This window comes from Maylandia zebra, linkage group LG1 (assembly GCF_041146795.1).
Source record: "Maylandia zebra isolate NMK-2024a linkage group LG1, Mzebra_GT3a, whole genome shotgun sequence".
Lineage (NCBI taxonomy): Eukaryota > Metazoa > Chordata > Actinopteri > Cichliformes > Cichlidae > Maylandia > Maylandia zebra.
This window is the reverse complement of record NC_135167.1, coordinates 22,513,334-22,527,478: the sequence shown is the minus strand read 5'-3', so window position 1 is coordinate 22,527,478 and position 14,145 is coordinate 22,513,334. Positions and strand designations below refer to the sequence as shown.

At 38.7% G+C, this 14,145-nt stretch overlaps 1 protein-coding gene across 1 annotated transcript; it reads left to right on the top strand.

Moving 5' to 3' along the window:
• The first annotated feature begins 1,385 nt into the window (after positions 1–1,385).
• tmem276b (transmembrane protein 276b) lies at positions 1,386–13,932 on the top strand. The gene is made up of 4 exons (XM_004543242.6): positions 1,386–2,089; positions 4,935–5,048; positions 9,904–10,041; positions 10,286–13,932. Exons 1-4 carry the CDS (start codon positions 1,693–1,695, stop codon positions 10,534–10,536), a joined length of 900 nt encoding a protein of 299 aa, XP_004543299.1. The 5' UTR covers positions 1,386–1,692; the 3' UTR covers positions 10,537–13,932.
• Positions 13,933–14,145: the final 213 nt, after the last annotated feature.

The following is a 14,145-nucleotide window of genomic DNA, read 5'->3' as shown; positions in this document are numbered from 1 at the left end:
GCACATCAAACCTTGAGGCAGATGAGCTAGAGCAGCAGAAACCCATTGCAGATTCCACACCTGTCAGCTAAGAACAGGAAGTTCACACAGGTTCGCCAAATTGGACAATGTTGATGGTGATGATGGTAAGTCCCAATTTCTGTGCTGTGACATTTAGAAATCAGGTTTAGAATTTAATTTAGTGTAAACAACGTGGAAGCACTAATCCATCCTGCCTAGTTCAGGTCGTTGGGGATGTAATGGTGTCGGGGATAATTTCATGGCGCGCTTTCGGCCCCTTGGTACCAACTGAGTAACTCCACAGCCTACTTGAATACTGTTGCTGATCATGTCCATGCCTTTATGACCACATCCATCTTCTGATGGTTGCTTCCAGTCACATGTCACAAAGCTCAAATCATCTCAAACTAGCTTCTTGAACACAATGACTTTACTCAAATGGCCTCCTGGTGGAACTGGAGATTCGCCCCGTGGATGTGCAGCAACTGGGTCATACTATCATGTTGATGTGGGCCAAACTTTCTGAGGTATGCATCCAACATCTTGCTGAATCTATGTCATGAAGTATTAAGAGAATTCTGAAGGGAAAAGAGGCATGCACATGCGACATTATAGGTAGTTGGGTAGTAAAATGTAAAGTGACGTTTCTGCTTACGGGGAAAAAAAATGAGCCTTACAACTTAAATTATATATATTAATTCATAAAGGCCTTAAGGGAATTCAGTCTATGTTCAATCTACTAAAGTCATCATGTCATCAAGACATGTTTTCTCCTGGGGTGCCCAGATTAAAATATGTGCTTGTCCTGGAAAGTAATGTTTTGGGATTGTAAACTATTCTGTAACAAAGCAGAGGCCCAATATAGAGTAAATGAATCTTTAACAGATTTACTCTTGCTGGACCTTTATCTAATACATACGTGCAATACACACAAGTATATATATATATATATATACACAGACACACGAATATATATAGCTCTATTTGTACCTTTATTGAAACAAATGTAATTGTGTTGGAACTCGCTTCTGAAACACATGTGATTGTGTATCAGCTGGCAGCCATCTCATGAACATTGCCTGGATGGCTGAGTTATGAAGCCCAGTATAGAACAATTATCACTTAAAGCATGTCACATCATTTCTACACTGTGCATCGTTTCTGCTGCTGTGCAGGAACGCAGTTGTGGGAGATAAATAACAATAAATACACACATAAAAAAAAAAAAAGTAGATGATTCTTAATCTGAAGGATCGGTTGCACACTGCTCAGCTGTGACTCCACAGCACCTGTCTTTTACACGTTTAGTGCAAAAGGTGACTATCCGAGCATTAAAAACCAGCACTCCCCCACAACAGAGCTGCTTTCTGTCTGCTCCCCCATCCCGCAACAACCTGGAGGAGAGAGAGCGCAACTACATCACTGCCCCTGCCTCCTCCTCACAGCGTTGGTCGCCATCCATCCCCTCTCCTCCTGTACCATAACAGATGGTGGGAACAACATTGCATTCACCGGGTACCACAACAATAGACCGCAGCATCTAGTCCGGACATCACTGGCCTTTCAGCACCATGCTCCCAGCGCGGGACTGCGCGAGGTTGTGAGTGCCGTCGTGATTTATTTCACGCGGTATCACCACGGCCACGGAGGAACCTTCTTGCGACTGTTTGGGCTCTCCGTCGAGTGGGGAAGATGGCCGCTATGAAAATATTAACGGGCACGGGGCTCTTCTTGGCTCTCTGCGCGCTGGGGCTGCTCGCCATGGCGATTTGCACCGATTATTGGTACGAGACGGACGCGAGGAGACATCGAGAGAGGTGTAAAAACTATGCCAGTAAGCGAAACGACCCGGGTTACATCTACATTTCGAGCCACAACCTCCCCCTCCAGATGCCTCCAAAGAGCCTGGAGAGGGAAGGTAACGGCCCAGATGCTGCTCCTGTCTTCAGGAGGAAGCGGCACTTTCTGGCCGGGGCGTCTGCCATGGAGTCTCACTGTAGCCGGCAGTTTAACTCCACCATCTCTGGTCTCTGGAGGAAATGTCACCGGGAAGGATTCGACCCGGAGACCGAGGACCTCATTTACAAAGGTAAACACGAGCAGTCTGGAGCCTGGCTTTTCTTGTGTGCACCACCAGGCCGTGATGCTCAGCGATGAGCTCACCTAGCCTGACACACACACACACACACACACACACACACACACACACACACACACACACACACACACACACACACACACACACACACACACACTCATCCAGAGGCCTCTCACATCAGCATGTCTCTGCTTTGACATTTTATAAAACATGAGGATGGCCTTTTGGAATCTATTGTGTCTTTTAATTTAGCGGGTAATTTCGCTGTCCATGGTGCTAAGTCTCTCTCGTTCTCTCTCTCTATATTATTATAACAAGAGGATAGTCTTGTCTATAAGAGCCTAAGCGGTCTAGTAATAGTCAATATGATAAATAAAACAATTTCAGTGTGCACCAGAAGCTGAATCTTTAATGCAAGTGCTTTAAATATTAGGCTACAGTAGAGACAACTCAGTGCACAGCCATCCTTCAGTGAACAACAATGAAAACCTTTGTATCAGGCCTGATGTCATACCTGGAAAAGAGTAAGGTCCTGAAACTGGGGGACTTTTTGTGGTCCTTGTTGTTGTTGTTGTTGTTGGTTAGTGTCACAATAAAAGTAGATCAGCATGGCTAAAACAGACCAGTAAATAACATTCATTTAGCCACAGCATGCTGTACTGAAACCAATTCACACCAAATCTAGCAGCCTTTTAGATACCTTGCAGTAATTCTGTTACATAATACTTCCCACTTTCCTCCCCCCCAACTACTATAACTACTGCCACTCATTTTACAATTAAAAACCATTTAATTGCACGAATAACACAAGATTTCAGGCTCTCCAATGAATAATTTACAGTGCATTTTCTTTTCTGCTCTCAAAAATCATCATATTGTAAGAGCAGTGCACTTATATCATTTCAGTGTTCTGTTAATGTTTCACTGATTGCCCCATTGTCCTGTAAAGGCTGACTTTATGGCATAAACACATTAGTGTGATGTAGTTTTTGCAGCAGCAAGTAACTCTGATGAAGCTTATTCAGATTTTGTCTCTGAATGGTTGTGATTCAGTGTTCTGGTTATTTCAGGCTGTACTTTGTATTATTATTTAACTGGACTGCGTTTCTTTTTAAAACATTTGAGTTTTAAACGAGCACTACTATGTTGGTTATAAGCTGTGTTCATGAGACCATGTCCACATCTTGCACTATGCGTGTTGACAGACTACAACACATTTAACTTATGTTAAAAGTTCTTGCTGCTACTAGCCTCCATGCCTTTGGGATATTTACCATACTGAGCTCTTATCAGCAAGAACGGAGGTGCAGATTAGAATTGGCTCAATTTCAAGCATAATAGAACTTACAGTATTTACTATAAGTGCCTGCAGAAGTAAATACTGTATGCAGTCTAAGTAAATAGATTTTATTACTCGATTTAGATAGCCCTGCCTGAGTCTTAGGATCATCTTTAACTTCAGGTTTTATAGCTTCACATTCATTTATCATGTTTTGTGCAAAGAGTGGTACAGATGGCATAGAAGAAAACTGATTATTTATAATGGTCACTGGCTATAAAGCACCAGCATTATGTGGAGAATAATAACATGTAAACCAAACTATATCTTTCTTCGCTGCAGTAGCTCTGCTTTGCCATTGGCATGTTCACTACAGTGACAATGAATATACACCAGAAGCATTACGCAGATTCGTCCGCTGTTATTACATTTAGATCTCACGAATGTATGTAATTGAACATCAGAATTGTGCTAACGTTGTTACTTCCTGCTCAAGCAGCCAAAATGTGATTACTGTGCAATCAGACGTCAACCAGTCTGTCAGATTTAAAGTGACCTTAATTAAACTCTGTCATCCTGCTTGAAGGCAAACAATAAATGATAATAACACAAATTTTAAGTGAGACAGTTTACAGAACTGCACTCGGAATCAGATGAAAAGAAAGGTCAAAGCTGCAAAGCATTTTAATAGTTGATTGTGTCTCATCTGGGAGATTATTTTCTTAATTAATGCAAACATTTCTGAATGCATTTCCAGATCTATACAGAGTATTAGGAGTTCAAAATCTTAATTTGTTCACATAGTTTTTCAGCATATGTGGAACAGAGTTTACCCCTATAGATGTTTGGACTTAGACTTTCACAATATGTGACACCTTCAAAGATTCCTTCACTTGCGTTATCAGATTAAAGCCGGGCACCGATATGCTTACGAGTAATAATCAAACTCATTGTACCGTAGCTGTGATAAATGTCTGATTTGTCCCATTTGAACTCACAACAAAGCAAAAAGGAGACTCAGGGAGGCGTCAGTCGGTTCACTGATCACAGCTCCAGTCATGAAGCTAAATTAATTTATGTTAATCTTCAATAGGTGTGTGGGACATTTAATGGCTTGCCAAGTATCCACAATTTTCCTTAATATGAGATCTGATATGAAAAGCAGGATCTGGATTATAGACTTTGGTTCCCAAAACCAAATGCAAAAATCAAAATAGATTCACTTTAAAGGCAGAACAGTTAACAGTTGTGGCTGTCGGTGGAATAATCCATATTCCATATTGTTTCCCTAATCCCCTCCCTTAATAACAATGTAGGAGTGGTTGGGAAAACAAGGTTAATAAGGCCAGCTCAGAAAATTAAAACCCAGTGAGGGTGGAAAATAAATAAGAAGCTTTTCTACCATGTTTGCATACACACATTATCTTACAATCCCAGAAGTAGGGCGAAGGTTCAGAATGCAATTCTTACTTAATTTCCTTGCTTGTTACCCTCTTACTTACTTGAATTAAAGGAATTTGTCCTCCAGTTACAACTGTTTCCATTTTCTTCTGCCAGGCATAATTCAGAGATGTATCCCAGTCAAGTATCACTATTCTTCGTCCATCTTACCGCGAAATTTACCCATCAACATCACAAAGACTATACGGCAGGATGAGTGGCATGCACTCCGTAAGTATTAAAGTTTTTGTCTTTATGGAGCTGGTGTTGGCTGTGTTTGTGTTTGGTGATTGACTATCTGGTTTTTGGAGTTATTCATTAATACACATGTATTTTTTCTACAAAGAATTTCGGTCAGACTCGAAAGGGTTTGGCATTGTAAATAATTGCTGTCTGATCAATACAAGCAGACTGATTGCCAAAACATTACAGTCTAACTCAGCAAGTCCGATAAGTGCATCTCATCTGTGACGTTTCTTTTTGTATTGGATACTCGACTCAGCTGGTTGTCATTTGGTGGCATTCTTGATATTATCTTGAAATTGCTGATCTACAGCAACAATTTCACTATTTGGAGGGAATCTAAATTTCTGTTTTAAATCTCTGAGGTTCTGGCTGGACTCTGAAGTTAATGTGGATTTCTGTTTATGTAGATGCGAACAGATTTGTTATTTTAACTGATTTATCACAATTATTTGCTGCATTATCACAAACAGATTGCATGTCGTTGCCAGTTTGAACCCATTCAATCACAATCTGATAGCAGGCTAATTCCATCGTACTGCTGTTCAAAGTCAAAGTCACACAGCAAGTGACTGCAAGTGGTTTGCTCATGTAATCTACATCTTTGAAGCATGAAGATTAGAAGTTTATTTCACACAGTTTCCAGCCACTGTTTTTCCTAGTGTGATCATAGCATTACTAGACTAGCTTAATGATAATTTAAAAAATAAAAAGAGAAAATTAAATAACAATCTTTTTTTAGTAATGGGCTTTGTTTTTGAGTGACATTGGTGTGCACCAAGGCACTGTGTTGGGTCCTATGTCTTTTTTTCGTCAAACAAATGTCTCTATTATTACCAAATCAAAATAACACCATGTTGCCAGCTAAAGAACTGCTGGAAGTCTTTCTCACTTTTTTTCTCACATTAAATCACATTTGCTTCTGTTTAATGAATATCAATACTCAACATGATGTGTAGTCGAAGGGAAAGTGGTGTTTTTTTTTATTGTTTGTACAACAGGATTGCTTTAGTCTTACTATTAGTGCTCTGGATTTATCATACTGCTCTTAGCATCTACATAACTATCACATACAGGCTCTTAATCATACAATCCATAAAAACAGCTCAAGCATGCAATATTTATTACTAAGTCCTGAAACTGTTGACCTGTGAAACACCAATGAAAAATCAGAGCTGCATGAGAAAGTAAAGGATGTTTGCACATTTAATCAAAAAAAGAGAAACAGCAGCACACCTGCTACCACTAACCCACGCTAGTTATGAAAGTTATCCCTGTTTTAGTCGTTGTTTTGCTACTTGAATCAACACACATTTCTTCTCTTATTTAGTGTCACTGTTTTCAGAGAAAAAGGAACTCACTTTAGACTTGCTTGCACAGCACTGAATAGCAGACAAAAATAGGAACAGGCAGTGGAACATATAGCAGCTTATCAGCTAGATATTTCCCTCTGGAGGTGGAGGAGACCCAAACCAGAAGTAAAAGTTGAACATAAGTTTGGCAGGTGGACACAGACAAACACATTTTGTATTGTGCTCTTATTTATTCTTTGTACCGACAGACAGTTTTACTGTAACTACCATTAGCTCTGCTTGTTAAACTAAAATTGATCCACTAGATCAGGGGTGTCAAACTCAAATACACAGTGGGCCAAAATTCAAAACTGGAACAAAGTCGCGGGCTAACGTTAATATTTATTGAAATATATTTATTGAAATATATTTATTCCTTCAGATATAAGAATGAATCTTTTCTTATTGACTCAAACACGTTTTGCTGAAAAACTGAATATGGAACAAGCAAAGCTTAATACTAAACAATATATACATTAGCTGTATAATACCAGTAGGCCAGCTCTAATAGTAATTTGGTATGGCTTCGCGGGCCAAATGTAATTAGGCTGCGGGCCAAATTTGGCCCGCGGGCCAGAGTTTGACACCTATGCACTAGATGAAAGATGCCATGTTCACATAACAGTGTTTTCATCCTGTCAGTTCTTGTCAGCCTCAAACATGTCCGAAACTATTTTCATGTGAGAGGCAGTGACAAAATTAATTAGTTTTAGCAAATGAAGGTAACTTGAGCACTTCCAGAGGCTAATGTGAATTTTATTTATAAACTTTTATTAAATCATTGCTGATTTTAATAGACTCCAGCGCCCCCCGTGACACTGAAAAGGATAAGCGGAAGCGCATGGATGGATGGATTGCTGATTTTTTATTAAAAAATTATGTGAAAACACATTCAACAACAAATTCAAATAGACATTTTTGTTTCTGTCAATACATTTTATTGTGATTTTTATTTGCCTTCTAGATGTCATCAAATATTAAAAGATACAACTATACATACAAGTACCCATACTGTATAAATGCAATTTAAATAATGGCAAAAATGTACAACTGCGTATAACACCAAAATCAAAATACTGTTCTTATACCTTACAGCAGCGGTCCTCAACCTTTTTTGCGCCACGGACCGGTTTATGCCCGACAATATTTTCACAGACTGGCCTTTAAGGTGTTGCGGATAAATACAACAAAATAAAACTAGTACCGGTACCGAAAAAAAGAAGATTTATTCATAACACGTGAAAAGACCAAGGAAAACCGAGTTAACGATAAAAACGATAACAAAATAACGCTGAAAACCAATAAAAACCCTGAAAACCATACATTTCACACCTGAGCCTCAACTCTCGCGGCCCGGTACCAAACGACTCACGGACCGGTACCGGTCCGAGGCCCAGGGGTTGGGGACCGCTGCCTTACAGTACAGATATGATGATATAAGTGTGGAAATATTAAACATAAATATGTTTTTTTTGTCTTTTTCTCCCCTCACTATTTCAAATGCATTTGCAAAAGCCACGTCTTTTTTCAGTCTTGCTGGAAACGTTTATGTGAAATAATCTCCTTGTGCTGTCATTCCCTGCAGTCTTTTATAAACCTATAAGCCTTAGCAAGACGCTCGCTTCGTCGCAGTGGATACTTATCCATTTCTGAATAATTAAAATACCTATATTTACCACTTTTAACACATAGCTGCCTATCAATAGTAAATGTGTTGCTGACCTTATACTGACCTCACGGTTATCAGGGTTATTAACACAGGGGCTTCTTTTCTTAAACCTCCCCTTTAAACCCTTGAGTAGACCTGTACTTCTTGGCATCCTTGTATCACGGTACTGTGAAAAGCACATCCTCACATGAGTCTGCAGACAAAATACAATTTTATTCAGTTTCTGTTCTTCATGACAGCCGAGAGCACCTTTAGGTTAATATGAGATAGTGAGTTGCCAGACCTTAGATTCCATCAGTAGTGATTTCCAGTATCATGTTCCACTACTTTAAGATGAGTTAAAAATACATCCTTGCATTTATTCTTGTTATTTGTGTTCTTGCTATATTTTTCCATTTTTATTCTCGTTGTATTTTGTTGCACAAGTACTACATTTTTACATTAGCTATTAGAAGGCTCACTGAACACTTCATTTATCAAAGTTTAGAATTTTCTGGCAACTGTTTCATGGTTCTGGCTTAAAAAGGTTTTCTGTAAAAGTGATATCATTTTAATGCATTACAGTTTTTTTGAATTGTTTAATTATATATGTAATTATTTTTACTAACAGATTGAATTAGTTTTATTTGTGTATACAGTGGGATCCTCATTTGATTTCACTGTGTGGATCTATCTAGAAGATGAGGAAAATAAGACTATTTCCTAGAAAGAACTGTGTATTGAAACTACGTAATGATGTCTTAAAACACTTCCTCTTCTAACACAGCAGGTTGTTTCAACACGAAAAAGCAGAAAAAGCTGTCTAAAAGCAGATAGTTTAGCACGAAATAAAGTTCAGTTAGAGCTTTGAATTCACTGATTTCTGATTTTTGAATATTATATTGATCTATATTAAGTTGTTTTATTGGCATTAGTTAAATCCTTGACACACGAGTAAGTATATCATAGCATACTACAATATTAGTTCCTCTGAAAGACGAAACTGGACAGCCAGTTGGTTCCGTCACAACTTTGCTATTGATAATACAATTAGAAGTAAACATTCATTGGTAACTTTATTTCTAAGTTAGCATGTAGCCTAGTTTACATGAAATTGTTGATTGGATAGGTGCTAGCCTCACTTTTAAGGCTGCTGTGGAACTCCAGGGATTTGACTTTTGTATTCCCAGTAACATCATTGTACAATCTATAGTTTTGTCTACACTATCATGGTGATATTGTTTCTATGCCTGCCTCTTGACTCATGCTTATCTTAACTATTATCACAGAGTAGTTGTTACTGTCCTACTCTCCTGTGTTTCTTGTATCTTTGTTCTAACTGTGAAACACAGTGCGATTTTCCTGCCTCGCAAATAGAGCAGCAATGTATAAAGTTTATTTACAAGGCTCTACTGCACGATGTCTGATGACATTTTAATATTAGCTGTACTTCCTGTTCACACAGTTTGGAAAAACTGAAAGACTAAAAAAGGGAAAACCCCATCAACAACAACCAAACAATTAAAGCAATGTTGTTGTTTTTTTTATTTAATTGGATGATTTTAAAACATTACATGTCTATATCTACCCTGGGAAGTACTTTTCATAATTTATGACCATGTATAATGTCTCTTTGTATTAGGTTTCTGCCTGTCTAGCAGTCTGTCTACACTTATGTTATTGCACACAGGTGTGTCATGAAAAAGAGATCTTGTTCTCAGTGATGCAATGTGTTTACATAAGGAATTCAATAATAGTAATAATAATACTTTAGCCTTTAGCTTTAGTATTCAGTGTCTGTAAGTTACGATTCCCTCGGTGAAGTTTTCGTTTCTGCTTGCAGATCTAAGAAGAATGACAGCTGGCTTTGTGGGCATGGCTGTGTCCATCATTCTTTTCGGGTGGATCATTGGAGTGCTGGGATGCTGCCAGCAGCATGACCTCATGCAATATGTAGCTGGGCTACTCTTTCTCATGGGAGGTACTGTGAGAGCACATATGCCCACATCCACACGCACGAATGCATGCATGCAAAATCCAATTTTATTCACTTTATTTATTTATTTGATGACAGCTGAGAGCACCTTTGTGTTAACATGAGATAACAGTTCAATGTCCCGCAGTAACATGATTCTCATCCTGCAGTAAGATGCAGAGTACATGTAAAAATTCAATAATCGATTGAAAACCATGTAAACCAGTCCTGTTCTCTTCCACTCACACAGGAACATGCTGCATCATCTCATTGTGCACATGTGTGGCAGGAATCAACTTCGAGTTATCCCGCTATCCTCGCTACATGTATGGCCTCCCTGAAGACATTAGCCATGGCTATGGCTGGTCCATGTTTTGTGCCTGGGGGGGCCTCGGTCTCACATTGCTGGCTGGCTTCCTCTGCACCTTGGCTCCATCCCTGAGTACGCCTGCCACTCGCACAACCATCCACAAGCCGAGGCAGGAGAACGGAACCGTGTGACAGGGGCGTTGTGAAGCGATTGAACCACCGAACGCACAAACACACCCTTCCAACCTTGATGTTTAACTCTGAAACAGTTTTTGTCTGATCACCATCTCACAACACCCTCAGCATCGCCATCCCCCTTCAGTGTTCAGTGTGCCTGAGTTGTGACAGAAGGAACAAAGTAACGGCAAATTTCACACACCTAATCTTGAAAATCCCCGAGGGACCTCCGTAAAGGCCAAGAGTGACACCCACAGCAATGTTTGACTGGGACATGGCTCTAATAGCACAAATAAGACTTTTTTTCTTTTGGTTTTGATTTTTGAAATGCTGACTTTATGATGATCTAATGGTGACTGTTTTCTCTGAAGAGAAATTGTCATAAAATGGTGCTCTCTTAAATACATAAAGCCACACACAATCCCACACAAGAGACACATTTACACACAAACACACACATACACACACACACACACAAACACAGACACACACCAGCCTTTCCACACATGCTCAATTACTATGGATGAATCATGAGAGATATCCAGCAAAAGGAACAAACATCAGGCCAGAACATCCTGTCAGCATTCCTCTGTCAGTCGAGTGAAGTGTGCTGTGTTACTGTTCGTAATGGAAAAAAAAAAGAAGAAGAAAAAAATTTGGCACTGACTGCCCATTGCCTATCTTTAGTATAGCACACTAACTGATATCAAACATGAGCCCCAGGGCACACGTCTACAGCCTATACTGGGTCTAGCAGTGCGGTCAGTATGATAAAATACACAGAAGTAAAATTTTTGCCTTCCAGAGCAAATTGTTTGACGCTTCTTTGACAATTATATATGTACAAATGCATCTCAGTGTAGATCCAGATCATTGTTTGTGTAAAGTAGATTTTGAATATTTGTTTTCTGTTTGCTCAGAGGCAGTGATGGCCGGCAGAGTTCAGTCGATTACCAAGTGAAAGTAATGCAAGTAAGCAGGTAAATCTGAGTAAAAGAAACACAGCATCTGCTGCACTGTCATGGATCTGACAGACCGGTGTGTTTGCTGAAGGCTGAATCATAACCTGACAGCAAGAAAAATTAAACCAAACTATGGAGGAGGTATTTGATTGCTCCGCTGTTTAACCTCATATTGGCCAGTCCTTCTTTTCTCTGAATAGAAGCGAATTAAGCAATTTTAGAAGAGAAAGAAATGCAACTTCAGTGATGCCACTAAAAATACAAGCACAATCTGCACACAGAATTCTCATCTGTACTAAGTACAATAACAGACTATATCAAACATTAGTGGAAGGCCAAACTATCATCATTTAATATCCTGCAATGTTAGTTTTAATATAAGGAAAGGAGCACAATAAAAGATCATTTCTGTGATGGACCTCATTGTCCAGCAATCAAATGCATATTGTGAATTTAAGAGTTGTTTACAATTTTTTTTATATGGATGTTAATCTTTAGAAAACAACAACAAGAACAAAATTATAAGTAGAAAAAATCCTGTTGAAGGCTGTGATGCTTGGAATTCACACAATGACTGATCATTTTAGTAAAAATATATTTTGTACCAGTAAAATGCAAATGTACTGTGTACTAGCTAACAAAACAGTACACTACACATTGTTGTGTGTGAGAGGAACAGAGGAATTCTTCATTTTTGTCTTACACCTCCAAATCCGAGGTCGAAACAAAGCACCTACAGCAACATATGCCTAGACATGTGTCTCGAGCTGTACTGCAAATACACATTCAGTTTGAATTATTTAATTTACACATCGAAAATAACTAGACTGAGAAAACTTGAAATGACAAGTATCCATAATAAGTCAAATTTAATGAATGCGTTCTTGGAAACTTATTTTTGATTTGAAATACACCAGGTTTTCTGTATTAAGTTGGAAAATGACATATTCCATAGTGTGCAACATGGTTTGGACAATGTAAAAATGTCTGAAAATAAAGTGTAGGACTTAAAGCTGTTAAATATAAAAGGAAAAACTATCACCCTGTTAACACTACTGGGCGAGAATAACCCACAAAAGCCATTTGGTTTTTGTTTTGTTTTTTTGTAACACTGTAATTTTTTGTTCCCGAGTCACTAGAGGTAATATATTTTAAAAGGACAAAACTCACCACCTCCACGATCCATGACTACATGATACAAGAATATTACAGCCATGATGTTTTTATAAGTGTTGATTGCCTGAGATGAATCATGAGATATTCTATCAGCTATGTCAATTAACTCTCTTAGAAAAAAAAAGGTGTTATAGTGTCTTAACAACACTGTGTGTGACGTTTGGTCATTTCACCATCACCATCAATGAGGAAATGAACTGAGGCATGATAGAAAACTGTATCGCCAGTGTCTTGTTGAATCTTTGCACTTTGCTGCGTTTCATGATTTAGTGAACCTGAAGTCTTAAGCTGGTGGCACTATATTTGTTTGCAAGGTCACACAAGGGAGCAAAAGATGATCAGAGCATGTAACAAGCACCCTGTTGTGAGTCCGCGTTTATACAGTGTTGTGAGGTCAGGGTCAATCGGCCGAGGCTCTTAATGTGGAAATGTTTCCACCTGAAAGTAGGGCATACTATAAATATGGAAATTTTTTATATCTATGCTCGCTACACTGCTAACTGACAGAATGCGACGCTGTGTGGTGTTTTAATGAAGTTTTAAGTTTGCACTTAAACTGAAACACAGTAATATACTGTAAGCAGTGAAGTGTAATGTATATGTACATGGTGAAAGTACAATGTGTTGTTCTGACTGAAGCACAACTGCACACAACTCTTTTTTGCGTATTATGGGGGTGGGGAAGGAATTAGACTTTTGCCACCACTGCATGTGTGCAGTCAAAACATAACACATGATCCATTTTGAAAGCACACAGCTACCCCCCAGCCCCCAGCCCCCCATGTCTCAAATAGTAAATTTCAATGAACACCAACACAAAGCAGTGTCTGTGTTTTAAAGCTGAAGTTTTGTCATCAACTCAAAACAAAAGAACAGTAGCACACAGTAGCAAGATTTACAAAGCATTACAAAAAAACAAAAAACAACGAACGTTAGAGGACGGATGAGCACCGTGTAACAAGATACTGGAAATTGTTGTATAATCCAACTTTCATGAGAAACTTAGAGAAGTACTCTGTGCAATGAGAGATGACCCATGAAAATGCCACCATTAAGAGTGGCTCTCATTTCAGTAGCACAGCTATTATTTTCTACATTTATACTGGTTCCATCCACTGCAGATGTTACGTGGGGATAAAAAAAAAAACAAAAAACAAAAGCCAGACATTACAGCCTTGCATGATCTCATTACAGTTAGTTTCTTTCAATATATGAAAAAGTGTGTCCATTTTTAATTAGTTTATTTTACTGAAATAAAACATGTAATTATTAACATGTTGTTGCTTTCTGTCTTTGTGTTTGTGCCGGGACTCTGCAGTTCTGCCCTCCAAAGTTGCAGAGCTATATGTGAATCACTCTGTTTAAAAAAAAAAAACAAGACAAAAAAAGCACCTTTATCTTGAAAGTTTTAATATGTGACGATCCTCGTCTGTCTGAGGCAGCAAGATGTTTTGTACTGTTAAATCTGTAGGGTAGAGGTGCTTTC